This window comes from Acinonyx jubatus, chromosome C2 (assembly GCF_027475565.1).
Source record: "Acinonyx jubatus isolate Ajub_Pintada_27869175 chromosome C2, VMU_Ajub_asm_v1.0, whole genome shotgun sequence".
Lineage (NCBI taxonomy): Eukaryota > Metazoa > Chordata > Mammalia > Carnivora > Felidae > Acinonyx > Acinonyx jubatus.
This window is the reverse complement of record NC_069384.1, coordinates 8,461,186-8,488,853: the sequence shown is the minus strand read 5'-3', so window position 1 is coordinate 8,488,853 and position 27,668 is coordinate 8,461,186. Positions and strand designations below refer to the sequence as shown.

General features: G+C 44.3%; 1 protein-coding gene across 6 annotated transcripts in view; it reads right to left on the bottom strand.

Moving 5' to 3' along the window:
* HLCS (holocarboxylase synthetase) overlaps positions 1-20,582 on the bottom strand; it is a 227,179-nt gene extending 206,597 nt beyond the window's left edge. For 2 of the 6 annotated variants that reach the window (XM_053220566.1, XM_053220564.1), the window contains exons 1-2: positions 13,789-13,934; positions 5,094-5,231 (exon numbers count right to left, since the gene is read on the bottom strand). Coding sequence is in view for 2 of the 6 variants with exons in the window: in XM_027041631.2 (XP_026897432.1) it covers positions 5,094-5,231; positions 7,716-7,790; positions 8,840-9,034 (408 nt within the window). In the remaining 4 variants the exon portion in view is untranslated. Of the gene's footprint in view, positions 1-5,093; positions 5,232-7,715; positions 7,791-8,839; positions 9,106-13,788; positions 13,935-20,156 lie in introns of those variants that run through there. The other 4 variants (XM_027041631.2, XM_053220565.1, XM_027041633.2 and 1 more) reach the window with 4 other exon arrangements.
* Positions 20,583-27,668: the final 7,086 nt, after the last annotated feature.

Genomic DNA, 27,668 nt, shown 5'->3' with positions numbered 1-27,668 from the left:
CATACACGTCCTGAGTCTCTCCAAGAGAACAAGTGTGGCTGGCCCCATGCACCCTCCATCTGCTGAGCCCCCAGTTTTAACCTCATCTCTGGCTCCTGTACCTACGCCCTTGGTGAGGAAGGCTGGTGCAGCAAAGAGGCAGGATGTGTGAACACTGCACAGCCCAGGATTCAGGTATACAGTCCTTCCACACTGCAGGCCCCTGATCCTAAGTGTTAACTGACCCCTAATCTCTCCAGGTGTTCCTTGTGCATGTTCCAAAATTATTTAATAAGCTGTGAATTATGCATCTTAACTTGATCTGCAAGCTTCTCGACTCTGTAACTGTTGAGAGAACCTGCCCGGCAATGCTTAAGATTTTATTTTTTAAGTAATCTCCACACCCAATGTGGGGCTCAAACTCACAACCCTGAGATCGAGAGTCGTGTGCTCCACTGACTGCCAGCCAGGCACCCTTGCCTTGGCAATGTTCCTAGAAGCTACTGCTGCACCCAGGTAATTTCCCATACAGCAGTCCAGCCCCATCTTTCCCCTCTGTCCTTATCTTGGACCACTCCCCCAACTCATGTCACCAGAGACTCCAATTTTACTGGACCATGTGTGGTTGCCTCAGGTGCAAACTTCTGTGTGCTTGTGCCCTTGCTGTTCTGCCTGGGAAGCCCTTCCTTCCTCTGCACCAAATTCCTGTTTTTTCCTGTAAAGCTCAGACATGACCTCTGCTGAAAGGTCCTTCCTGTCCTCACCCTTACGTAGACAGGTTGCCCACCACCCCTATCCATGCCTTCTCACTGCACTTATCATGTTGAAACTTTAATTGTTCCTTTACTTAGCTGTCTTCCCTCCCACACTGTGAGCTCCTTAAGATGACAGGGACCATCATCTCTGAATGCATCTGTCACCTCCACATGACACATAACTCCAGCTCTGGCACACAAGCCGGCATATAATAGGCACTTGATAAACCTTGGATGAGTGAATGAATGCCTCGGTAAGAGTACAAGGAACATAAGTGAATTTTCTGCAGCAAAGAATTATGTAAGTTTTTTGGGTCATCAATTCTTACTAAATAGGACTGCTGATATCAGTACAGAAGATATTGAAAATTGAGCTGAATGTATCATGCTCCACTGGTATTTGTTACAGCACCTAGCAAAATAATTGGAACATAGTAGATGGTCAATAAACAGGTTAATGAATGACTAAGTAAGTGAAAATATGAATATATGAATGCTGTTTTTTGAAAAACTGAATTCCCAAGATTCACTTATTTGTTGTTACGGTCTATAGAATGACCACAAACGAAAACCATTTGAGCTATCCCAAATTCAAAATGGTATTTTAAGGGGCGCCTGGGTGGCTCAGTTGGTTAAGCGGCCGACTTCGGCTCAGGTCATGATCTCACGGTCCGTGAGTTTGTGCTGACAGTTCAGAGCCCGGAGCCTGTTTCAGATTCTGTGTCTCCCTCTCTCTGACCCTCCCCCGTTCATGCTCTGTCTCTCTCTGTCTCAAAAATAAATAAACGTTAAAAAAAAAAATTTTTTTTAATAAAAAAGAAAAAAAAACATATTTTAAGTATCTGTAGGAGTTCTATAATCCTAGGAATATGGAAGAATGTAGCTTTTCATTAAGTTCAAAAGTCTTTTCTTACATTTATATTTTCAACTTAGTATCTTAGGGTCCTGTTAAACTCAAATGACTTTAGAATTAAGTGCAAAATAGATTGATAACAGCCCCCCATGCAAAATCCCATTAAGCAATCAACCTGAATGAGGACAGTGAGATACAAGATCAACTTCTTTTTTATTTTTTTTTTAAGTTTATTAGAGAGAGAGAGAGAGAGAGAGAGAGAGAGGGTGCACGCGTGCGCACACGTGGGGGAGGTGCAAGGAGAAAGAGGGAAAGAGAAAATCCCAAGCCCCAGCAAGGCACTCAAGTGCTCAAATTCAGGACGGAGAGATCATGACCTGAGCTGAAATCAAGAGTCAGACGTTAACCAACTGAGACACCCAGGTTCCCCTCAAGTCCTTTTTTTAAAGTAGACTCCATATCCAACACAGGGCTTAAACTCATGACCCTGAGATCAAGAGCTGCATGCTCTACCGGCTGAGCCAGCCAGGGGCCTGAGATCAATTCCTTACAAAGGACCAACTTATAAAATGGAATTCGGTGTAATAGGGTGGTCCAAAAATTAGCTTTAAATGTCTCCAGCTTCTGGTTGCAGGACCTACCAACCAAGCCTCTAATCATAAATAAATGAATTAACTGGATAGTAGCTATCTTCCCTGGTGGGCAGGCATCTTTCTACCTCAGAAAATCAAGAAATAAGTAAGGTACTGCCATTAAGCAAGATTTTTTTTTTAATTTTTGGGTTTTTTTTAATGTTTATTTTTGAAAGAGAGAGAGCATGAGCAGGGGAGGGGCAGAGAGAGAGGGAGACACAGAATCGGAAGCAGGCTCCAGGCTCTGAGCTGTCAGCACAGAGCCCGACGCGGGGCTCAAACCCACGGACCGTGAGATCATGACCTGAGCTGAAGTCAGATGCCCAATCAACTGAGCCAGCCAGGCACCCCGCCATTAAGCAAGATCTTAATTAAATCTTTGTTAGACTATACATTAAATGAAACGGTAACTGTGAGAAATGCTAACTATCTCCCAGGATCTTCTAGTCCGTCTTTCTTCCCTTCAACCCATGGCTTTCCAGCGAGGACTGCAGTTCTCAGCCTGCCCTGCAGCTGACAGGACAGGAGCAGAAGTGACCCGTGAAACTTCTGAGTCACAGTTTTTAAAGAGGAAGCTGGCTGGCTCCCACCTTCTCTATTCCCCCATCCTGAGGGCTAGATGTGCATGAGGTTAACAGAGGTGGCTGGGGCAGTATGAACCAGTCTCTACCAAGAGAGAGAACAAGGCTGGCAGAGGGCAGATAACAGAGCAATAAAACAGAAGGGAACTAGGTCCCTGGATGGTCTTACAGAGCAGAACCACCTCCCGAGAAAGAGAGAAAATTCCAGCTTATTTGCATAGCTGCATTTCTGGGTCTCTGATATAGTAGCTTAGCCTCTACCCTACATGGCACAGTAACTGTGTTCCTTCAGATGCTATACATCTCTTAACCCTATAAAGATAATACAAGTAAGGGGTGCCTGGGTAGCTCAGTCGGTTAAGCATCTGACTCTCGTTTTCGGCTCAGGTCAGGATTCTCACAGTTTGCGAGTTCAAGCCCCATATAACGCTCTGAGCTGACAGTGCAGAGCCTGCCTGGGATTTTATCTGCTTCTCTCTCCGCCCCTCCCCTGCTTGTGTGCTCTCCCTCTCGCTCTCAAAATATATAAATAAACTTAAAAAAAAAAAAAGTACAGTTAAGTAACAACGATTTAGGAAGTTAACAGCACAGCAGTCATATTTTGTGCTGGCCTTGGTTTTAAGTTGAAATCTTACAAAATATACATATAAATATCAGCATATATAAGAAAACATCAAGCTTACTATAAGCTTGATAATTTATAAAATTGGGGCACCTGGGTAGCTCAATTGGTTGAGCATCCAACTCTTGATTTTGGCTCAAGTCATAATCCCAGGGTTGTGGGATCGAGCCCTACCTTAGGCTCTGTGCTGAGCAAGGAATCTACTTGGGATTCTCTCTCCCTCTCTCCCTCTGCCCCTGTCCCCCACTTGCTCGCTCTCTCTCTCTCTCTCTCTCAACCTAAAATAAAAATAAATAAAAATAAAAAATAGTAATTTATAAGAATTATGTGGGTATTCAGAAAGATGGTGTTTGTTCACCTAGATGACTTACATATCTAAAAAGAAACTGGTCTGGGGAGGGAGGGGCAGGGCAGGTAGACAGGTGGATAGACTCCAGGGGACCACATAGGTACGTGTTCCATTTCCATATTGAGTGGTAAATTTGTGGGTATTAATCATACAAATTTCAAAGTCATGAGTGAACGAGGGCCACGTGTGAACCAACAATGAGAGTACATTTTGATTAGGATTAATCCAAGTCTGGGTAGCTAGAGTCCAAAAATAAAATAAAATATTCTAAGACATTTGAGCTTGTAAACAGGATAAATATTATTCAGAAATGCCATTAAAAGTGATCCCTGGGGCGCCTGGGTGGCTCAGTCGGTTGAGCGTCCGACTACGGCTCAGGTCATGATCTCTTGGTCCGTGAGTTTGAGCCCCGCGTCAGGCTGTGTGCTGACAGTTCAGAGCCTGGAGCCTGTTTCGGATTCTGTCTCACTCTCTCTCTGACCCTCCCCCATTCATGCTCTGTCTCTCTCTGTCTCAAAAATAAATAAACATTAAAGAAATTAAAAAAAAAAAAAGTGATCCCAAACTTTTGCTGAACTTCTAAGAGTGGTAAAATACGGCTTAAAAGGGGCACCTGGGTGGCTCAGTCGGTTAAGCGTCCAACTTCAGCTCAGGTCACGATCTCGCAGTCCGTGAGTTCGAGCCCCGCGTCGGGCTCTGGGCTGATGGCTCAGAGCCTGGAGCCTGCTTCCGATTCTGTGTCTCCCTCTCTCTCTGTCCCCCCCCCCATTCATGCTCTGTCTCTCTCTGTCTCAAAAATAAATAAACGTTAAAAAAATTAAAAAATTAAAAATAGGGCTTAAAAGCCCAAAGTAGAACACTTAGGTTACCACAAATGGGTTCTTCATAGGTTTAAAAAAAAAAGCCAAGTATTAGCAATTTCATGATTCAAACTAATTGATCATGTGATTTGTAACTGTAATACACTGAAATCATTGTTTTAGGAACACCTGGGTGGCTCAGTCAGTTAAGTGTCCGACTTCGGCTCAGGTCATAATCTCACCATTCGTGAGTTTGAGCCCTGCGTGGGGCTCTGAGCTGACAGCTCAGAGCCTGGATCCTGCTTCGGATTCTGTGTCTCCCTCTCTCTCTGCCCCTCCCCTGCTTGCTCGCTCGCTCTTCCCCTCTCTCTCTCTCTCTCTCAAAAATAAATAAAACATTAAAAAATTGTTTTCAAAAAAAATACATAATTTTTTTAAAGAAAATGAAAAAGAAAAAACAAATTTACTTTTGGTTAAGACATAGTTTTCTTATGGGACACAAGTGAAAAACATGCTACTCACACTTTCTGAAGAGGAAGATGGTCTCTGTAAAGTCTCACCTTGCACCCAGATGCTCTCAGTCACAAATGCTATGTGTTCTGCTTCGAGTATAAAAGGAGAAACGAGAAACAGGGCCCATTTGTTCAAGTCATCAATGGACTGCATAGAGGGAAAGAAACACAAAAAAAGGGGAGGGGATTCAGTATCACTTCAAATCACAACAGCCACTAAGATCAACATCCAGGACAGCCCTTCCTCTGGAACCCCAGGTGAGATCAATACAAGTTTATCAGATGCTCTCCTGCAGACCACATAAACCCTGTGTTTCTTGTTGAACTGCGGCTATTAAACACCTGCAACATCCCTTCTATGATTCATGACAACTTTAACATCTCTAGATATTTGTTATCAACAATTCACTCTGAAGCTGGGCTCACCCCCACCATTCCTTACTGCTTACAGTACGGAGAGCTCTCCAAGGTACAACTCAGAAGCCCATTTAAAAATGAGGAGGTTTGGGGCGCCTGGGTGGCTCAGTCGGTTAAGTGTCCTACTTCAGCTCAGGTCATGATCTCGCGGCTCGTGGGTTCGAGCCCCGCATTGGGCTCTGTGCTGACTGCTCGGAGCCTGGAGCCTGCTTCGGATTCTGTGTCTCCCTCTCTCTCTGGCCCTCCCCTGCTCACACTGTCTCTTTCTGTCTCTCAAAAATAAATAAATGTAAAAGATAAATAAATAAAGGGGAGGAGGCTCAGAAGTACGTGGCCGTGAAACGAAGCCCATTACCAACAGAAACCTGAAGACCTGTTCTTCCCTGTTCTTCCACTTCCTCCAGCCATTATAACATCAACATTGGTTATCAGATTGGGTATGTCCATTTACCTGTGCTCTCCTTCCTGAAATCCCTCCAAAAGGCCAGTAAATTAATTTTAAAAGGCTTTGACCCACTAAAATCAAGGCATATCCAGAGGAGAAAAGCTGAACTCTAAGGCTGCAGGAGGTGAGCCCTGTCACCGCCACCAGAAAACGGTCAAGCTCAGGAGCACCTGGGTGGCTCAGTCGATTGAGTGTCTGACTTCGCCTCAGGTCATGATTTCGTGGTTCGTGAGTTCGAGCCTCGCATCGGGCTCTGTGCTGACAACCTGGAGCCTGCTGCGGATTCTGTGTCTCCCTCTCTTTCTGCCCCTCCCCCACTTGTGTTCTGTCTCTCTCTCTCTCTCAAAAATAAACATTAAAAAAAATTTTAATAAAAAACAAAAAAATAGCAAAATGGTCAAGCTCCACACAAATCCAGTTCAAATCCGCCCTTGTTGGGAGATCAAAAGGCATTTTTACCTGGCCTAATAACTTGGCACATAGTACAGTATTAATAAATATCTACTGAGCTAATTAACAAATGAAGATTTAAAGGAGGAAAAACTCCTCTACATGGGTAAACTATATTATTAATATAGCAGTTAACTACAAAAAACAGGGGTGCCTGGGTGGCTCAGTCAGTTGAGCATCCAACTTCGGCTCGGGTCACAATCTCGAGGTTTGTGGGTTCCAACCTGTGTCCAGCTTTGTACTGACAGCGCAGAGCCTGCTTTGGACTCTGCCTCCCTCTTTCTCTCTCTGTCCTTCCCCTGCTTGCTCTCTCTCACTCTCTCTCTCAAAAATGAATAAGCATTTAAAAACATTTTTTTACGAAAACAACAACAAAAAACAGATTGTCCATCTTACTCAAACACAGAATATGTACATATTCAACAAAAACCTTAAATTTCCAGTTTGGGGGCGCCTGAGTGGTCAGCTGGACAGCCGGCTTTTGATTTTGGCTCAAGTCATGATCTCACAGGTTCGTAGGTTCGAGCCCTGTGATGGGCTCTGCAGAGCCTGCTTGGGATTCTCTGCAATCTCTCTGCCCCTCCCCCTCTCTAAAATAAATAAATAAACATTAAAAAAATTCCAGTTTCTATAAACTCTTTGGTTATACTTATCAATTTCTGTGGGACCTTCAATTATATAAACATACACATTCTATTTATCGGATTCTAAGCATGCAAAATGTGGAGACAACAAAGTCATAAGATTGATTTCTATAAAGTTACTTCAATCTAGGTAGACTGACAATAAGGTATTTAGCGAACCAGATCATTAGCCTCACAATATTTTAGATCTTGAATTAACAGCAGCCAATCACAAATAGCCAAGCTTTCCAATCGCAGGCCACAACCACTAACCACTCCATCATTCATTGAAGTACTGAGTGATAATCACAGGGCTAGCTGTTAAGCGAAAGAGACCCAATTCCTAGGGAGAAAAAGATAAAAAACTGGAAATATGAAGGATAATTTAAAGTTTATCTGGGCACAGAGCAAGCCAGTCCCATCTAGTCTGAAGAATGAGGGAACATTTCCTTGAGACAATATTTCAGCAAAGCTCTAGGATGAGGCAAAGTTAACTTCAAATAGCAAGAGCACATCAGGTTACAGAATCCCCGAAGGCCAAGGCTAGTGTGGCCGGGGGTGCCCCCACACCAGGCTGGAGCAATGAGAAAGAGCTGAGAAGCACTAGTTATAGGTACCGTAGTTAAAAAGAAGACCAATAAAGTCATAGAGATGTTCAAAAGTAAAACTGTCTTCCAAGAAAATTAAAAATACTTACATCTCGATATTTTTGAATGTCCAAAATCCTTAATCTAAAGGGTTCTATTTTAAGTAAATGAGTCCAGATTGGAAACTGCAATAGAAAAATGCACCCCTCAATTTTTCTTTATTTTGTTAATTCTCTCAATCCAAGTTCCTTGGACAATTAAACCCTAATTAGACCCTCAGGCAGAATGAATGTCTAAACGTCTTGCATCTAGGTGATAGTAGCTGCATACTCTTTCACAACTGAGAAAAGTTACTCATTCTCTGTTTATACTAACAAATAAGGGTAATTTTGATTTGTTAGTAGCACAGTATAATTCCGTACCTAAGCATACAACAAAGTATTCAACCTGAGATAAGATTTTCATTCCCACGCAGGTGAAACGCTTTCGCACACATGGGAAACCTTACTTTAACGCCAAGTGAGCCAACTTTCCGGAACGAAGAGGAAAGGGAAACCGATTAAAAGCAAACACTTTTAAATGTCAACGAAAACAGTGTTAGTGAAGTCAGTGGAAATCTGCGCAGCACCGCACTTTTCCAGAAAGGGAACGGAGGTTTCGCATAGATTACACGACCGCCACGTGAAAGGGCCTGCTGAACTTGCAGCCATCGGGCTAAGTACTAAGCCAAAAAACAAAGGCCGTGTGCAAACCGAAATAAAATAGATGCAAAGACAATCAGCGGGGTGCCCTGGTCGGCAAAACTCGCGACTGACAGAGCCGTTTTTGTCACTTAGGAGATATCTGACATAAGACTGAGGATTTGTTGTCTTTCTGTGAATTCAGGTTCATAAACTTGAACCTGTAGAACCCACAGTAGAGGAGAGGATGTCAGAAAAGACGTTCCGAGTAGACAGTGCCCTCGGCGTTCGGGTGCTAATCTTCCCCATACACTCGACCCGGCAAGCCGCCTGTCGCAGTTCCGGACCTCTGGTCCCCCCAGTCCGGGCTCCCGAGGGCATAGCCAGTAGAAGCGCCCCCGAGCTCAGCCCTCCCGGGACCCCAAGCCCGGGTACAGCGCGGGGCCCGCGAGCGCTTCCGGCTGGCTGAGCCCCGAGGCCGCGCCTCCCGCCGGCCCCGCCCCCCCGCGCGCCTCCGGCCCCACCCGCGCCCCGCCGGCCCCGCGCCCGCCCACCTCGCTCTCGCCGACGCAGAAGACGCGGCCGCCGCGGCTCAAGCACACGCGAGCGCCGCTGGGCTGTACGGCCGCGCCGCAAAAGGTGAAGGAGCAGTGCGAGGCGCGCAGCCGCTGCACCGTGGCGCGCACGAGCGCGGCCGGCCGGCGCCCCCAGCGCGCCCACAGGTACAGGTAGCACAGCGTGATGAGCATGACCGACCGGCCGGCCGGCGGCGGGGCGCGGGCCCGGGACGCTCGCACCACCGGCCCGCCCCTCCCTCAGGGCCCCGCCCTCCCGCTGGCCGGAAGAGGCCGCCCCGTGGGGGTGAGGCTGCGCGGGCTGGGGAAGGCCGCCGGGGGTGGGGGGTGGGAGGAGGGAGGATGCGCTGGGGGAGCGGGGATGAGGATGGAGGGAGGACGCGCTGAGAGGAGGGGTTTAGGACGGAGGGAGGCCGAGCGGAGCAGGGGGTGTACGGTGAGGATGGAGGGAGCAGGGAGGCCGCGCGCGGCTGAGGATGTAGGGAGGCCGCACTGGGGCGGGGGGGGGGGGGGTGAGGTGAGGAGGGGCTGGGTGAGGTTGGAAGCGGCGTGCGGAGGGCGGGCGGCAGTGAGGGAGGCAGGAGGCATGATGGAGGGAGAAAGGCATTAGAGAGAGGGGGTTGACAGGTTGGAGACCGGGGGTTTAGGCCCACTGGCTGCCAGCTTTAAGCCAAAGTCGAACCTCCCTTCTTTGGAGAGCTGGGAGGCAGACTGAAGAAGGGCTGCAGGTACTTTTACATTAATTAATCCGCACCCTACTGTGATTCAACTAACATACAGCCTCTGCCCAGTCCGGTTGGGAATATAAAGGGAGACTGGTTTTTATTAGATTATTCTAGGCCTTTTTGCAAAAAGGATTTTACAATAAATTACATAAATGCATACCATGCAATTATATATTTTATATATACAAATGTAGATATACATATATACAGATACATGTATGTATACGTATATACACACATAATACACGCATAATATACATATGTATTCTGGTCTCTAAATATTTTAAAATAAGGACTTGAACACAGACCTAAAAAGGCTGTCGGGTGTTCTTGCACATGTGGGTCACCAATTTGTGAGCATCCTAACACCAGGAGAAAAAAGGGAAACTTACCAGTTATGTTTCACGATGTTCTTGTCCCCTAAGAGAAGCATAATTATTCTTGACAGTGACAGAGCTTTCTCCCCTGGAACCGCATTTGTTTAAATGGCAGTTTGCAAAACACGGCGTCCCCAGCACCTCTGAAGCATAGCAAGGATTTTCTCTGTGCTGCTTCCTACTCTGGCCTTCGTTGTAAGTGGACGGCATAATACAGTAGCAACCGGGTACACCACTCCCAAATCTCACTTAATCCAAGGATAGATTTTTAAACTGCACTGACCATTTATTCGTCTGCTTTAAAATAGCAGTATAGATAACCCACTTTTAGAGCTTCAAACTTACAGTCAGAGAACATAGGAACTTCTCATTGCATACAGCAACACTAGATTTTAAGATAGAGAGAGAATCCAAAAAGAAATAACTGGGCTCAAAAACTAGATAAGCATCACGGTGGGCCAGAACTGGAAGACAAGTAAGCGATGAGCAAGGGTGAAGCCATATCTTCCACTTCCTTGCAGGACAGTGGCAGTTGGGAAGGGAGTTCCTGCATAGACACAAGGCCTGAAATTGTGTCACTGGAGAAAGACACGAATGAATGCCCTCTGAGGAAGGCCTTAGCCCCTCCAGGATAACACGGGGCTAACAGGTTAGGAGTAAGAAAATGAAAAGGCTTAAAGTGATAACCCTAATGTTTCACTGGACAAACCCTGCAGATAGCCTTCTTGGAGTTTGCTGAATTAAGGCTCTAAGGACCAGTCTCTCCACTCCTGGTATGGAGAGGTCATGGCTTCTGTCTGTAAGTCCTAAGCATCTCTAGTTTTTCCACGTTCCTTAAGAGCTTTGTAACCCCCCCTTCCCGGATACCGTAACTCCATCGAGCCAGAATAGGAACTCTCCAGGTTTGCCCTCAGATGCTTCAAGATGTCGTGGTCTCAGAAGACATCATGGGGAAATGTGAGCGTCAATTCTGTATACAGCTCTGGGTTATAAAGAATGGGGACCACGAACATGGTCTGAGTGAACATTAACCGGGAAATGGGTGAGGTTCCTTCTTGACCATTAGACTGAGGAGCACTGTCACCATTCACGCCCAGGAAGGCAGACAGAGGAGTAAACAGGCACAGGGCGAGCTCAAGGATGGAGCCTGGCTTCATCATCCCCAGAGAGTAAAGGAAAAAGGGAAGGATGCAAAACTAAGACATCGGGGTCTTACTGTGTGTGTACCTGATTCACAACTTACAGTCCCTCGCCACTCTAAACTGTGGTCCCTGGACCAGCAGCAGTAGCATCACCTGGGAGCTCACTAGAAATACAGAACCCCAGGGTCCACCCCGGACCTACTGAATCAGCATCTGCACTTTCACGAAATCCCCAGGTGATTCACAAACACGTTAAAAATTGGAGCACTGTTGAAGTCCACTTCTATCACTCCCTGGGTCTGGGTCGCTCTAGACCGTTCACTAGACTCTTCCAAATGGTTGTGGAGAACAGACTAGGAATAGAACCACAGACTAGAAGTTTAAAAGCAAGACACTGTCATTGAGGAGAACATCACTGCAGGAAGGAACTGAAGTGCTCACCAGCCAGCAACTGAACACCAGCTCAGTAACTCCTCACCATGACTGGCTTTCTACGGGAAAAGCCGACCCAGTCTCTAGTCTGCACTTAGGAGGCATGCCCTGGAAATGATGGTTTAGGGACAAGGCAGAGTGTTAACCAAAAGAGTGTCACTCCCCCAGAGGACCTGTCCTCCCCCATGAAATAGATTAACTGTTCCTCCCCAGGGGAAGCCTGTCCTACTGACATTAGCTCTGTCTGGCTTGGGAAAGCATTCTGAACTCAGTCAGATGGCCAGAGCTGAGAAGGATAGTTTGTGAAGGGAGCTTAGTCTAATGGGAAGCGTTTAGCAGATGCTGAATTTTAAATAGCTGTAACTGTAAACAGTTCACGTTTAGCAATTGAAGTACATAGCCTCTGCTTTATAGGTAAGAGAATCTGTTCCCTCCACGTCGATGTTGGGAGTGCTAAAACAAATGATATTCACAGAGCCCAGGGTCTCAAGAATGACCATCCGTTTGAAAAAAATGTCCTCCAGAAAAATTGTTTAAATACAAATTTGGTTGAAATCATGAGGTTTTTGTTAGTAAAAGCTATAACACTCTTTAACTATTTGAATGTCTGTGGTATGTTTATTAAGCCAGAAAGTGTCAGGGTGACTGTTGGCATATGCAGTTAACTGTTAAGTAAATTAAACAGTTTGAAGCCAATAATCCTTTTTATTATTGGTTTAAAACCAAAAAGAAAACTACAATTTGGACTGATGGAAACAAGCTACGAGGAAACGTTTAAATTAGAACTGGGCGGTGATCAGGGCCTCAAAGGGGAAAAAAAGTTGTCATTTTAAATCTTGCTGATTAACAAATGCCAGGCCCCAAAAAGGTACGGATCAAACCAACCAACACCCCACCCTTGGTCAAAGACCCCACCTTTGGTCAAGGATCGATTCTGGAATCCCAATTTTTAAAAACATTTATTCCAAATAGGAAACCTTTGTATTAAATGCCTTGTACAGTTCCATAAACTATTCCTTGTAATTATATAAGAAAGCTGAGAACTTACTATTTTAATTGCATTTTATTTTTATAAACTTTGGTTATTTTTCTAATATTGTTGCTTTTGGAAGTTTTATATTTATTAAAAGGACTCTAAGTTCTACACAGTTATCTGTAATTAAAAATACAGATAATAGGGGCGCCTGGCTGGCTTAGTCTAAAGAGCATGTGATTCTTGATCTTGGGGTCGTGAGTTCAAGCCCCAGGTCAGCTGTAGAGATTACTTAAAAAATAATAATAATAATAATAAAGGCAAAATGTGAATTTTGACCCAAGAATTAAAGGATGCTTTCACGTAAAACCTTAAGAGCTTATATTCATTATGTCATTTCTTCATTATATGGAATGCCAAAATAATAGCTATGTCCCTGCAGTAAAAATAAACATGTTGACTGGGAGTAGGTCAAGATAATGCTAACTAGGGAAATCTTTGAATTTATTCATTCTAAATCTTGGCATAACAGTATGTAACACATTAAATTGGTAAGAGAGTGTTAACATATATTTTAAAAGATGTAAGTTTTAAGATAGGATTCAGCATAGTTAAAATTTATTTATCAACTATGTAAAATGTATTGATTCTAATATCAGTTGTTCGATAATAGGCAGAACCAGTTTGGCTAAAGATCGCACACACATGTATCTTATAACTGCGGTTTAAGTGACAGTATAGGGACATGGTAATGAGGAAATGAAACTTCTAGAGAACGTTGTAGACCGAGCTGATTTCCAGGTAGAATGGCCAGGCGGACCCTCCTCCAGTAAGTCAATATCTGGAGGATGCTGGGGACCAGTTGCCAAATTGTACCACCTTGTACGAACTTGAAACGGTCAGGTATTAGAAGACCAGCACCCGTAAGTTGAAAGCAGAATGAAAACAGTGGCAGAAAATTCTCCATCAGATAAATATACAATGAGCCATACCAAACAAGAGTTTATGAATTACTAAACATCCTTCCTGGGATACTAAGAATCAAGGGAACTGTAGGAAAATCTTGAGATCTGTTCAGTATATGATTCAATATGAGCTTTAATGCTCACATTAGTATACTGTTTTAGAACACGCACATTGTTAAATCAAGCGAAAGACAACTTGATTAATCAACATAAAGAGGAAATGAGATAAAATTAGAGGATCAAAAGAATTTTGACTTAGAACACCTCAAACTATCGAAAATAGAAACTCATGTCTTTAAGAGAAAAAGAAATACCTCTTCCAGCTTTGCTCACGAAGATGGCCTCAAAGCAACTTTACCCTGAAATGCACCCTAGTGCTCCGCTCCCAGTGTGCGTGCTATTTTCTCCATTAAAAGGAACCAGAGATCCTCACAGAAACTCCTAGTGCAGGTGTTAAGGCAGTGCCTACTCCCAAGACACCTGTGCCAGAAAGAAGGTAAGCTTCAAAGAAAAATAGAATTGTGTCAAAAGGATACAGGAGCCCCCCCCCCCCCCCAGCCAAATCAGGACAATTTGAGTATCAAATTGAAATGCATTAAATTTATGAAGAGCCATGAGTTCATGATGATCCACAATAAAAGTATTGTGAGTCTTGTTATTTGATTACAGTTGTACTGACTCATTTATCCTATCGAAGGAAAGTTAGTAAATGCTAAGTTCTTCCTTTAGAAGGCTATTTCTGAGCCAAGAGAGAATCATCAGTACAAAGACCCCATAAGCTGTGAAGCCAGAACTGAGAGGGCCAGAATTCAGTTGGCTCTCATTTTAAGGCTCCTGAAGAGTGGGGTAGTCCTAAAAATATAGCAGAGAACAAGATGTCCTTAGGTCCAAAGATCTTAAAATTTCGATGAATCTTGAGAATTGATCACCCAGTGTGGGAGCTACAGGCTTCTCTGGTTCAGAAATAAGTAATGCTTTGACTTGAATCCAGAGAAGGGCTAAGTGATTGCACTCTTAGAGATTACAGAATCATTGATAGGATCGTGATAGGTAGGATTCAGTGTCTCATTAAAGACTCTGGAAAAAAGACAGCAAAACTCTCTGATGATAAATGATCTCAGTTAACCAGGGCAGTAACTGTTTTCTTAAAAAAACATCCATCTTCTAGGGCACCTGGCTGGCTTATTCAGAGGAACATGCAACTCTTGATCTCAGGGTTGTGAATTTGAGCCCCACGTTGGGTATAGAGATTACTTAAAAATAAAATCTAATAAATAAATAAATCCACCCCCAATCCAATAAAGTTTTGAGTTAAATATAGACAGGCTTAGAAGAAACAAAACCATAGATGTATATTTCTGGATTAGTAAGGAATCTATGTGTATTTAGTATGTATATGCCTGAAATGTGTTAGACAATGAGGCTTTTTTAGGCCCAGCTTTTAACTTGAAATCTTACTAAGATTTTTAAAGAATATGGAAACATCTAAGACAACATCAGGTTTGCCGTACTGATAAGCTTAATTTATATAAACTCTTTAATCAAGCAATTGAAGTACATAATAAGGAAATTTAATTTAGGAAGGACTTGAGGTCCGGACAGGGATGCTGAGTACCCACTGCAGGAGGACCGTCCCCACCTGTCACCATGTCTGTGTCTCTTCTGTCTCTTCTCATGAAGAAGAGCAGTTACAATCTCTAGAAAAGCATATCTATAAATATACAGATGTAATTGTATGTGTGGTATGTCTATAAGCAGGAGGAAGAAATGTACTACAGTACTACATGTCAGCAATTGGAGAAAGGAAAATGCTCCACAAAATGACACGTGTGGCACCTCCACACTATCTCTAGTCTCCAGAGAGTTCCAGATCTCCATCCCACCCCTCCTTCAGGCCAAGTTCCCTACCTCCTGTCTTCGGAACGAACAGAATAATCTCCTCTCCAGAACTAACATAATAACCTCCTAAGGATTCCTTCTGGGCCTTCCGCTTCCCACTGCTCCGTAATCCAGCCCATCTCTGCATTGTGACTTTCTAAAGTCAGCTCTGACCACATCACTCCCCTACTCAGACCCTTCAGGGTCTGCCCTTACCCACCAGGAAGTTCAGGGGGGGCCTCACGCGGCATTCGAGAACTTTGCACTATACCCAGCTAGCCTGGTCTCGAAGTGCCATCCACCCGTTCCTTTATTCACTCCACATCAGTGCACCATGCACTAGGCTAATCACTACGTATAGTCTTCCATTTAACCCTGTCAGCTCCACAGGGTGGCTGTTGCCCCCATCTTGCGGAGGAGCAGTTGAGTGACTCACTCAAGGTGCCACGACTGCATGGGGGAGCTGGAGGCTGAATTTCTGTCTTTCTGACCCCAAAGTCCTTCACCAGATAAACTAGACACGTGAGAGCAAAGAATGCTGTACGCACAACAATAATACATAGAAATCAGACTGGAGAGGGAACAGGGACAGAAGGTTCAGGCTGCTGAGCTGCCAGCCCCGAGGGCAGCCTTTTGTATCCAGATCAGACAGGCTGGGATGGTCTAGAACTTGGGCACACCCAAAAAGCTGCAAGTGAGATTGCACCAAGATCCCCCAGGCAAAGAGCTGGCGCCGAAAACAAAGCCTGCTCCAAAAGCCAAAAGAGGCTTGGGATACAGTTTCTGTACAACAGCTGAATGTCACTGAATGAGTAACATCTTAATCTCAAGTATAGGAACATTAAGTGGTTAAGACCGTCTAAATGCTATGTGGTATCCTGGATTGGATCCTGGAATTAAATGAACTTCAGTAGAAAAACTAGTGAAATCTGAAGTCTGGTAGTTCCATTAATGTACTAGTTTTGATAAATCCATGGTTTTGTAAGATGCTAACACTGGAAGAAGCTGAGCAAAGAACTCTGTACTATTTTCACAACTTCTGTAAGTCTAAAATTATCTCAAAAAGTTAAAAAATTGGGGGATGACCTTCTACTGAATTTCATTGGCACTTTTCCCCCTGTCCCTAACTAGCCATGTGTTCTTCACATCATTTTCTCTCTGGACCCCGAGTTCTCAACTATTTAAAAAGAATGGAGTGACACACACCAGATCATCTTCAAGCTCTAAAATTCTGGGATCTGGGGCGCCTGGGTGGCTCAGTCGGTTAAGGATCCGACTTCGGCTCAGGTCATGATCTCATGGTCCGTGAGTCCAAGCCCCGCATCGGGCTCTGTGCTGACCACTCAGAGCCTGGAGCCTGTTTCAGATTTCTGTGTCTCCCTCTCTCTCTGACCCTCCCCCGTTCATGCTCTGTCTCTGTCTCAAAAATAAATAAACGTTAAAAAAATTTTTTTTTAATAAATAAATAAAATTCTGGGATCCTACTACATTTACGTGATATTACAAGGACGTGATTTGCAGTGACATCTTAGTCATATTCATAATCCTGGTATTTAGCACTGTGCTAGGATGTACTGGGTGCTCAATAAAAGTTGTTGAAACTAAACTGACTCCTATCTCAATTTGTAAGAGGAGGTGTAACTATTACCTCTTTTGCCTATTTGGCCACTAGAGAGCGAAGTGCTCACAAAATTCTCTCCCCTGAAAGCAAAGTTATCTTCATCCAACAGACAGGAGTGGTCCTTTTCATCCCAAGTACATAAAAATCCATTCCTGGTTGGGGGAAGGGAGTCACCATCTGTGAACAGTTTCCTGCCCATCAGACAGGACCTCCAGTTGGGGCGATTAGTACCATAAACTTCCAGAAGATTAGACAAACACACACACATGGTACTCAGCAGCTTCAAAAGTCTAAACCCCCTCAATAGATCAGAGACTGAGCTGCAAACAGGGGAGCCCCACTCACCTCGAGTACATTGTTGCTGTCTTCCTATTTCCTGAACAAAAGGTCTCACTTTTAAAAGGCTGGTTGGTAAAAGGTCAAATGAATGACTGTGGCAGTTGACTAAAACCTTTACAATCAAAATGAAAAGAGCATCAGCACTGTATCCCCTGAGCCTGTGTGAGGTGCAGTTTGTATAGTGAAGCAGTTTGTATAGTGAAGGCCCTCATCTGGACTCGGGCATCCTGGGTTCAAATTTGCCCCAGACCCCCAATTCCCCACCTGGGCAAGGACACGTACAGTGATCATATGACCGTGAGCCAGTGCCTCTGTACCCATAGCTCTACTGTGAGAGTAACTACCCACGTGGTGCTGGCTGAGGACTAAGAAGGAGGTGGGCACGCAGGGCTGAGTAGTGCCTGATGTGATCCAGGGACAGCCCACCTGGACAAGTCAACAGGAGGGGAATAGATGGGCAAGGTGCTTTCATTTCATCCTTTTAGGGGTGGATGTTATTATGTCCATCTAACACAGGAAATTCGGGCTGTGGTCTACCCAAAGCAGGGTTCTTTCAAGAGGATCAGCTTGCCTTCTGAGGCATGGAAAAGTGTGTTTGCCCCCAAATGTTCCTGAGATGATCAGTCACTATGCCTCACGCCTCTACCATTTGAACCCCTCCTGTAGGTTAAGTCATTTAATGTCCCAACAGAATGAGATTTAAATAGAAGTCGGTGTCAAGTTCTGGACTACTGATTGTATTAGTATCTATCACATTAATTTAGAAAATTCAGAGTAGACATCCATCTCTGCTCACGCCCACCCAGTGTCTAGGAAAGAGGCCAGAACCATTGGGATACAATTTGTTGGGTAAAACCCAGGACAGAGCCTGTCTGAGCCCTGAGAAAAGGGCAAGAAAGACCAAAGGGACATCAAGGGACAACTGGGAGAGTGACAGGACTGAGGGTCAAAAGTTTCAAGAGCCCTTGGGCAGAGCACCCTGAGAATGTCACCCAGCAAAGCACAGATGAAGATAATTTACCAAAGAGCAAACTCAGCCGGAAATTACAGACGCTTCAGGAACACCAGCACAGATGAGTTCTCCCCTTGTGGCTGCAAGCACCACATCATAACTGAATTTTCTCCCTCAGCCAACCTGGACGTTTTTTTCCTAGGAACTAAGACATGTGCTGAGGGAAAGCCAATCACTGCTTAAACAGGAGAAAAAAAAAAGTCCTTTTATAAACTTTTGCTACTGGAAATTTCATGGGTCAGAAAGCAAAGTTTGGTGGAAAGAATCGGTGGGAAAATAGGAGCGTTTTACATGCAGCCCCCCACTTTCCCAGGCCATCATGGCTTTGGTTTCTTATTTTCACTGAATTTGTGTTTCCATAGAGGCACAAGCATCATGACTCCAGGAAGGGACCCAGAAAAGCAGCCATGGCCCTTTCTGGTGTCCTTTGCTTTGCGGGTTGACCTGTGATTATTTATTTGTTTGCCTGATTGTTTACAAAAGTTTATTTATTTATTTTGAGATAGAGAGAGAAAGCATGAGCAGGGGAAGGGCAGAGAGAGGAGAGAGCAAGAATCTCAAGCAGGTTCCACACTGCCAGCATGGAGCCCAACAAGGGGCTAGAACTCACAAACCAAACCGTGACATCATGACCTGAGCCGAAGTCCAACATTTAACCAACTAAGCCACCGAGGCACCCCAACCTGTGATTTTTTAAATGTATTTATGCCACACTTGTGGTGAGCATAACATAACATACAGAGTTGTCGAATTGCTATGTTGTACACCTAAATCATTGTCAACTACAGTTCAGATAAAAAATTATAATATAGCAGCGCTATCAACAATAGCCAAATTATGGAAAGAGCCCAAATGTCCATCAACTGATGGATAAAGAAGTTGTGGTGTATACACACACACACACACACACACACACACACACACACCATGGAATACTACTTAGCGATGAAAAAGAATGAAATCTTGACATCTGTAACAATGTGGATGGAACTGGAGGGTATTATACCAAGCAAAATAAGTGAGTCAGAGAAAGATATATAATTTCACTCATAGGTGGAATTTGAGAAACTTAACAGATGATCATAGAAGAGGGAAGGAAAAATAAGATAAAAATAGAGGGAGGCAAACCATAAGAGACTCCTAAATACAGAGAACAAACTGGGGGTTGAGAGAGGTGGGAGGAGGGAGTGGGGGAAATGGGGGATGGGCACTGAAGAGGGCACTTGTTAGGATGAGCACTGGGAATTGTACGTAAGTGATGAATAAAAATTTTTAAAAAGAAACTATAATATAGCTAAACAAAAAAATAAAATGAGTTTCTGCAAATCCCACTTCTTAGCCTCAAAAGCATTGCAGGCAGTTTACAATAAAATAATATAAATCTGGTGGAATAAAGGAGAAATTCAGACTGTGGAAAAGGAAGAAGTAACTCAGTAACCACAGAGTTATATGTACAGTGTTTAAAAATGCTCGTAAAGCCCTAAATAGAGACAAGGGCCCGTTCCTAGGGAAGCCAAGAGCAGATGACGCAGCTGAATTGGAGCTGCTGTATACAGCCCGCTTTGAACTAGATTTCAACCCCGAAAAGATGATTGCATCCAGCCCCCAGTCAGGCATCTTGAATAAGAAAAGAAGAAGCAAAACCAGAAGAGCAGGAGGCGATCAAACGCTTCCTTTCTATAAATAACTCCCCCTAGGGGAATAAACAGGCTCAGAGGCAGGAAACCCGAGCTGGAGAACCCACCGAGGAGCGCCCGCACCTAGTGCCTGGTGGAGCCGGACCGGCACTTGACCTGGCAAGACGGAGCCCCGCAATCCGCGCAAGCACGTACCTGTTACCAGGGCCCGGGGCCCGCGCGGCAGGGCCGCACCTGCACCTGCCCGGTGAAATGCACCCGAATGGGGCGCGGGGGCGTCGCCGCCAAGAGCAAAGCAGGTGGCAGCAGGGGCGTCGGAAACAGACAGTGGGAAAGGCCAGGTAGGGATACCCCTCGGTGGGGCCCCACTGCCGCCGCACAACCCCAAACTCTGACCGCTCAGGCACCGCTGGCCACACTAACGGGGACTTCTGGCTCCACCAAGAGCACCTTCTCGCTTCGCTCGTCCACTTGGCCGCCCAGAACACTGCCTGGCCTGCCCCAACTTTCTCCTGCCTGTCCTTAGGTCTTGCCTTAAATGTCAAAGTGTCACCTCCTCAGGGAGGTCTCGCTGGACCGACCCCTAGGCTAGGTGAGCCTCCCCTCCCCACCTTCCACACACTCCAGCAACAACTCACCCACCTTGTAATCGCTTGAACCGTGCGTCTGCCTTCTCTTTGAGGCTGGAAACTCTCCAAAGGCAAGGGCGGGATCTGTCTTTATTCCTGGTACATAGTGAAATGAAGGTGGCTAAAGGTTTTGCTAAATAAGAGGGAAAAGTAGCCAAATTGAGCCCCTCTTGATGGGATGTTTGGTGAAGGAGATGCAGAGTATGGGTTTAAAATTGCTTATTCAGTGCATTGCTTTGCCGGTGTCACTTCTTCCTTCATCACAAGAGGGACTGAGATCTGGATTTACTCTTCCTTTCCTAGGGGCCCCTGGTAGATTTCCATGGCTACCCCAAGCGTGGATTCTGCCAGCAAGAACTTGAGCCTTCCCCATCTGTGTTTTGGGGAATAGGGAATTCATTATCCTGTGATAGGACCTTCAATGACACATGATGTCTATCAGGAACACTGCCCACCCCACCCACCCCCCCCCCCCCCCCCCCCCCCCCCCCGCCAAAGAAAAGAAAGGAGATAAATGCAAAGACTAAGCATCTGGGAAAAGGAATCCAGTCTGACCTCCAGGTAAGTGGATGGGGATGGCTTCAGGTCAGAGAAAACCTCAACTTGAGATCTACCATCACTGCCGAGGATTCTCATAAAAAAAGGAGAATTCAGGGGTGACCAGAGTGCATGTCTTCAAGAATAATTGCCGACAGATACAAAATATTCCACATCTGAGAGTTCCATGATTTTGTTAAACAGTCTTCTGTTGGGCTGCTTTGTTGTTTTTTGTTTGTTTTTCCCCAAGTGATTGCTCACACAGTGCTGAAGAGCAGGGTCCTATACAAAACTTTTTAGCCACTTTTCTGGTAATTGTTCAGCATATATTCCTACGTTCCTATAAGTGAAATTACTAGGTCAAAGGATATGAACCTAAGACTACAGCAACCTAAGGCCAAACTTCTTGAGTGTTGTATCATTTTATCTCCTAATGGAGGATTAGGGGCTTATTTTAGTACAGCCTTTTTAAAGAGTCTTTGCTAAAAAAAAATAAAATTAAAAATAAAGTTAAAAATCTTTACTCCATTAATGAAAAATGGTATCTCTTTGTTTTCTTTTAATTTTTTAAGTGTCTTTGAGAGAGAGAGAGAGAGAGAGAGAGAGAACCAGCAGGGGAGGGGCAGAGAGAGAGGGAGACAAAGAATCCAAAGCAGGCTCCAGGGTCTGAGCTGTCAGCACAGAGCCCGGTGCAGGGCTGGAACCCATGAGCCATGAGATCATGACCTGAGCTGAAGTCCGCAGCTCAACCGACTGAGCCACCCAGGCACCCCATGATATCTCTCTTTAAAAGAGTAGTTCTTGGGGTGCCTGGGTGGCTCAGTTGGTTAAGCATCCGACTTCAGTTCAGGTCATAATCTCACAGTCCATGAGTTCAAACCCTGTGTTGGGCTCTGTGCTGACAGCTCAGAGCCTGGAGCCTGTTTTGGATTCTACATCTCCCTCTCTCTGCCCCTCCCCTACTCGTGCTCTGTCTCTCAAAGATAAATAAACATTGAAAGAGTAGTTCTTCTCTCCTTTTGAATTACCAGAAAAACTTTGTTTTTCTATGTTTTACTGGCCATTTGCATTTCTTCACCTGTGAAGGAGATTTACAATGCACATTTAAACAGGAAAAGAACTAGAATATTGCCAATACCTCTGTACTTCTTATCTATCTCATCCCACAGACTCCTCATCCTCCATTTATTATTCCATTATTATTCCATTTATCATTCCCTTGCTTTAAAAAATATATCTTAAATACAAATGAGTGTATCCCTACAAAGTACATTGTTTTGGGTTAAATTCAATAAGTGCACTTTTTGGGGCACCAGGTGGCTCGGTCGATTAAGTGTCTGACTCTTGATTTTGGCTCTGGTCATGATCTCACAGTCATGAGTTCGAGTCCTGCATCGGGCTCTGTGCTGGCAGAGAGGAGCCTGCTTGGGATTCTCTCTCTCCCCCCATCTCTGCCCCTCCCCTGCTCAAGCTCTCTCTCAAAAATAAATAAACATTTTTTTTAAAGTACGTGCACTTTTTCTTCAGTAAGTGCACTTCTGAGCCTTGCATTTTTCTAGGCAATCTTTCTAAGATTGACACATATAATTTTGCATAGCTGCATTATAGTCCTTCTCACGGCTAATATTCTAATGCACGACTACAATATCATTTATTTAGCCACTGTTCAAATGATGGACATGGGAGTTTTTCCCAGTTTGTTTGCTGTGACAGACAACGCTGCTCTGAACGTCCCCTTGTCTCCAGAGCCTGTGAGCAACACTTCTCGGGTGTGGACCCAGGAGAGGGATTGCTAGGCTGAGCTAATAATGTTCGGGTTTAAAAGATAATGCTAAACTGTTTTCCAAAATAGTTATACCAATTTACCTCCAATTACCAGTGGTTTTTATCTGTTTTCAACTGAATATCTTTTAGGCCAAATACTTGTTCTTTTTTTTTTAATGCTTATTTATTTATTTTGAGAGAGAGAGATGGAGAGTGAGCAGGGGAGGGGCAGAGCGAGAGGGAGACAGAATCCCAAGCAGGCTCCTCAGCAGCAGCGAGGAGCCCGACACAGGGCTCAAACCCACGAACCGTGAGATCATGACCTGAGCTGAAATCAAGAGCCAGACGCTTTTTTTTTTTTATCTTTTTTGAATATTTATTTATTTTTGAGAGAGAGAGAGAGACAGAGCATGAGCGGGGTAGGGGCAGAGAGAGAGGGAGACACAGAATCTGAAACAGGCTCCAGGCTCCAAGCTGTCAGCACAGAGCCCCACGCGGGGCTCGAACTCACGAGCCGCGAGATCATGCCCTGAGCCGAAGTCGGACTTTCAACCAACTGAGCCACCCAGGCACCCCATGCTTGTTCTTTTTGATTTGCAATTTATACTGATTTTCACAACTGCCTTGGAGAATTGTGAGGTTGTCAAACACAAAACTTCACATTGTGGTTTTTACAAGAATCCTCTGGAGGCAGTGAGCCAGCTTATCACAAATCCCTTATTGTGCACCAAATTTAGGCCACGGTGGCTTCGATTAGACCCATGGTTCCCAGGACAATGGCAGGGGTGTTACTAACCTATGAGGTCTGCTGTGGGGTGCCTGGGTGGTTCAGTCAGCTAAGTGTCCTGCTGTGAGCTTGGTGTGTGGAGTTTTCTTAGTGACACAAGAGTCCTTTGCACCGTAGCTCCAGCAGCTGCTTTTAGAATCTCCTGCTATTTGTAGCTCTATGCCGTCACCTCCCCTGTTACACACAACCTTCTATTTAGATCAGCCACTCTTGGCATCTTGAACTACTACTCTTCTTAAAGCTCATAAAAACACTCACACACTCTTTGATTTGGGATTCATAACTGTGGGCATTTATTCTAAAAATGGTAACAACCGGCACCTGCGTGGCTCAGTCGGTTTGAGCATCCGACTCTTGATTTCGGTTCAGGTCACGATCCCAGGATCATGGGATTGAGCCCCGTGTTGGGGCTCCACATGGAGCCTGCTTAAGTGTCTCTCTCTCCCTCCCTCTACCCTTCTCCCCCACTTTCTCTCTTAAAAAATAAAAAATTAAAAAGTAGTAACAAATAAAAATGGTAACAAAAGAAGAAATTATATTCATAAAGATACTGATAGCAACATTGAGTGATTTTTTTAATTGGAAAATTTACTTTTTTATTTTTTAAATTATTTTATTTATTTATTTTCAATTTTTTTATGTTTGTTTATTTTTGAAGGAGAGAGAGAGACAGAATGTGAATGGGGTAGGGACAGAGAGAGAGGGAGACACAGAATCTGAAGGAAGCTCCAGGCTCTGAGTTGTTAGCACCGAGCCCGATGTGGGGCTTAAACTCACAAGCCATGAGATTGTGACCTGAGCCAAAGATGGACGCTTAACTGACTGAGCCACCCAGGTACCCCAAATTATTATTTTATTTTATTTTTTTTTCAAAGTTTATTTATTTTTGGGACAGAGAGAGACAGAGCATGAACGGGGGAGGGGCAGAGAGAGAGGGAGACACAGAATCGGAAACAGGCTCCAGGTTCTGAGCCATCAGCCCAGAGCCCCACGCGGGGCTCGAACTCACGGACCGCGAGATCGTGACCTGGCTGAAGTCGGACGCTTAACCGACTGCGCCACCCAGGCACCCCCAAATTATTATTTTAAAGTAATCTCTACACCTAACATGGGACTCAAACTCCTAACCCAAGATCAAAAGTCAAATGTTCTACCAACTGGGCCAGCCAAGCACTCCTTAACTGGAAATTTTTATTTATTTATTTTTAAGTTTATTTATTTATTTTGAGAGAGAGAGAAAATCCGAAGTAGGCTCTGTGCCCTGTCAGTACAGAGCCTGATGTGGAGGTCAAACTCACACACTATGAGATCGTGACCTGAGTGGAAACCAAGAATCAGATGCTCGACTGACTGAGCCACCCAGGCACTCCCTTAATGGGAAAATTTTTAACATTCAACAGTAGGGAATATATTATGCAAAGTGGGTGTGTCCACTAAGTGGGACAAGGTGTGACACAGACTTTTCTTCTTCCCTGAACCATTTGAGATTAGTTGCAGAAATCGTGTCTCTTCACCCCTAAGTATTTCAGGATAAATTTCCTAAGAATAAGAAGGTTCTCTTACACAACCACATTGCAATGTTCAAATGTAGAAAACTTAACATTGATCAAAGGCCGATATCTCGTTCGATACATGCTCATATTTTGCCAATTGTCCCAATAACATCCTTTATGGCAATATTCTCTCTTCCAAAGTCACACATTTCATGCAGTCGTCATGTCTCTTTATTCCCCTTTAATCTGGATGGCTCCTTAATCTTTGTCTTTCGAGATCTTGACAATTTTTAAGAATGCATCTCATATCATTATCCCTCAATTTTGAGTTTGTCTAAGGCTTCCTCATGATCCAATTCAGGTTATGCATTTTGGGCACATGATGTCAGGTCACCCTTATTGATGATGCTGACTTTGATCACTTGGTTAAAGTGGTATCTACCAGATTTTTCCACTATAAAGTTTCCTCTGGAGGGGTATCTGAGTGGCTGAGTTGGTTAAGCACCCGACTTCGGCTCAGGTTGTGGGTTCGAGCCCTGTGTCAGGCTCTGTGCTGACAGCTCATAGCCTGGAGCCTGCTTCAGATTCTGTGTCTCCCTCTCTCTCTTCTCTTCCCCTGCTTCCTCTCTCTCTCTCTCTCTCTCTCAAAAATAAACAAACAGTAAAAAAAAAAAAAAAAAAAAACACACACACACTATAGTTTCCTGTGGAGTGAGCCTGCGTAGTATTCCCCAACAAGCTTTCAACCAGTGGATTTAGCATCCATTAACAACTTCTGCCTGAGTCAGTGATTGCTATAATAGTTGTAATGCAGTTACTTTTCTAACTCTGCTGTTCCTTTAGTATTTATTAGCTGGCATTCTACTGTAAAGAAGGGCTGTCCCTTTTACCTCTGTGTATGTATTTGTAGATTATCTGCTTTTTAGTATCATTCTGGACTTATGCATCCTTTTTTTTCTTTTTATTTTATTTTTGAGAAAGAGAGAGAGAGCAAGCAAGCAGGAGAGGGCAGAGAGAGAGGGGAGGATGGAGGATCCGAAGCAGGCTCCACACTGACAACACAGAGCCTGATGCCGGGTTCGAACACACAAACACAGGAGCCGTGAGATCATGACCTGAGCTGAAGTCAGACACTCAACCGAGTCACCGAGGCTCCCGGATCCTTTTTTTTTTTTCCAATGTCATAACTCATTTTGATTTCAAATTGCTGCAAATTTGGCCATTGGAAGCCCTGTCAATCTGCCCCCACTGTGTCCTTCCTGGCCTGTTTCCATCATTATTTGAGCACCTCTTAGCTCTCAGCTGGCACTTCAAGCTGTTCCTACCTTATCTTTCACTTTCCTTGCCATTACTCCAGGGAGCGCTGGACAATGGTGTTTAGAAACCAAGATACGGACACAGGAATGCTCCTGGCTCTTGAAGTGGTCCTGTTCCCCAGGCTCTTTCAGCAGGCAGATCTAGGAAATAGATTCTGATCCACAGAGCTCTGGTTCCAATCCACAGAGCTCGTCCTTGCCATCCCTCCCTCCATGTTTGTGACACCCTACTCCCAGTGAGAATCCTGCCTCCCATCAGTATTATGTTCGTCAATGTACTTAATCCCACAAAACGCAGAAAATATTTTCAGAATTGCTACACTAGACCACTGCCAACTAAGCGAAGTTCACAATTTCTCTGTAGTTTTGTTTGCTTGTTTACACACAGAAGGTATACAAAGATTTGTGTTCAAAAGTAATTTGGGTTTACTTTCTCCCCTGCAGTTAGAGTAAATTTGTTTACTTCTGTTTGTATTCAACTTTAGTTTTCTCTTCCCTCATCTTTGTTGATTTTACTTTTTGCTTAAAACACCGTTTCTAAAAGTCAAAACTACTCCCCAAAAGTATGCTTGAATACATGTCATTCCCTCTTAGAGTTTCACCCCATTCCCACCCAGCCACTGTAAGTAACCAATTAGTTTCTAGTTGATTCTTAAGTTGTTTTTTTTTTTTTACTAAAAAAGCAGATACTTGGATAGTTTACTCTTTACCCTTATTTTACATAAAAATAGCATAATGTACGTACTTTTTTGTATGTAGCTTTTTTTTCACTTATCAGTATATGCTAGAAATCATTCCGTATCAGTTCATAGAGATCTTCCTCACTCGTTTTAACAACTGCATAGTACTTCCTGGTGTGGATGTCCCGGTTTGGCCAATCCATTGCCTATGTATGTACTGGCACTAAAATGGTTTCCAAAATTTTGTCATTGCAAATAATGCCACAATAGGTAACTTTGTACACATACATACTCTCATATTGGTGTAGGTGTTTCTTGAGGCTGAGTTTCTAGCTGTGGAACTGCCGGGTCAAAGGGCAAACACCTATCAAGTTTTGTAGGACGTTGCCAAGCTCCCCTCCACAGGAGCCATAGGCTCTTGCAATCCCACCAGCAGTGAGTGCCACACAGCCTGTCCCTCGCTTTTGACTTTTGCAAATTGGATTGTTAGAAATATCGCTG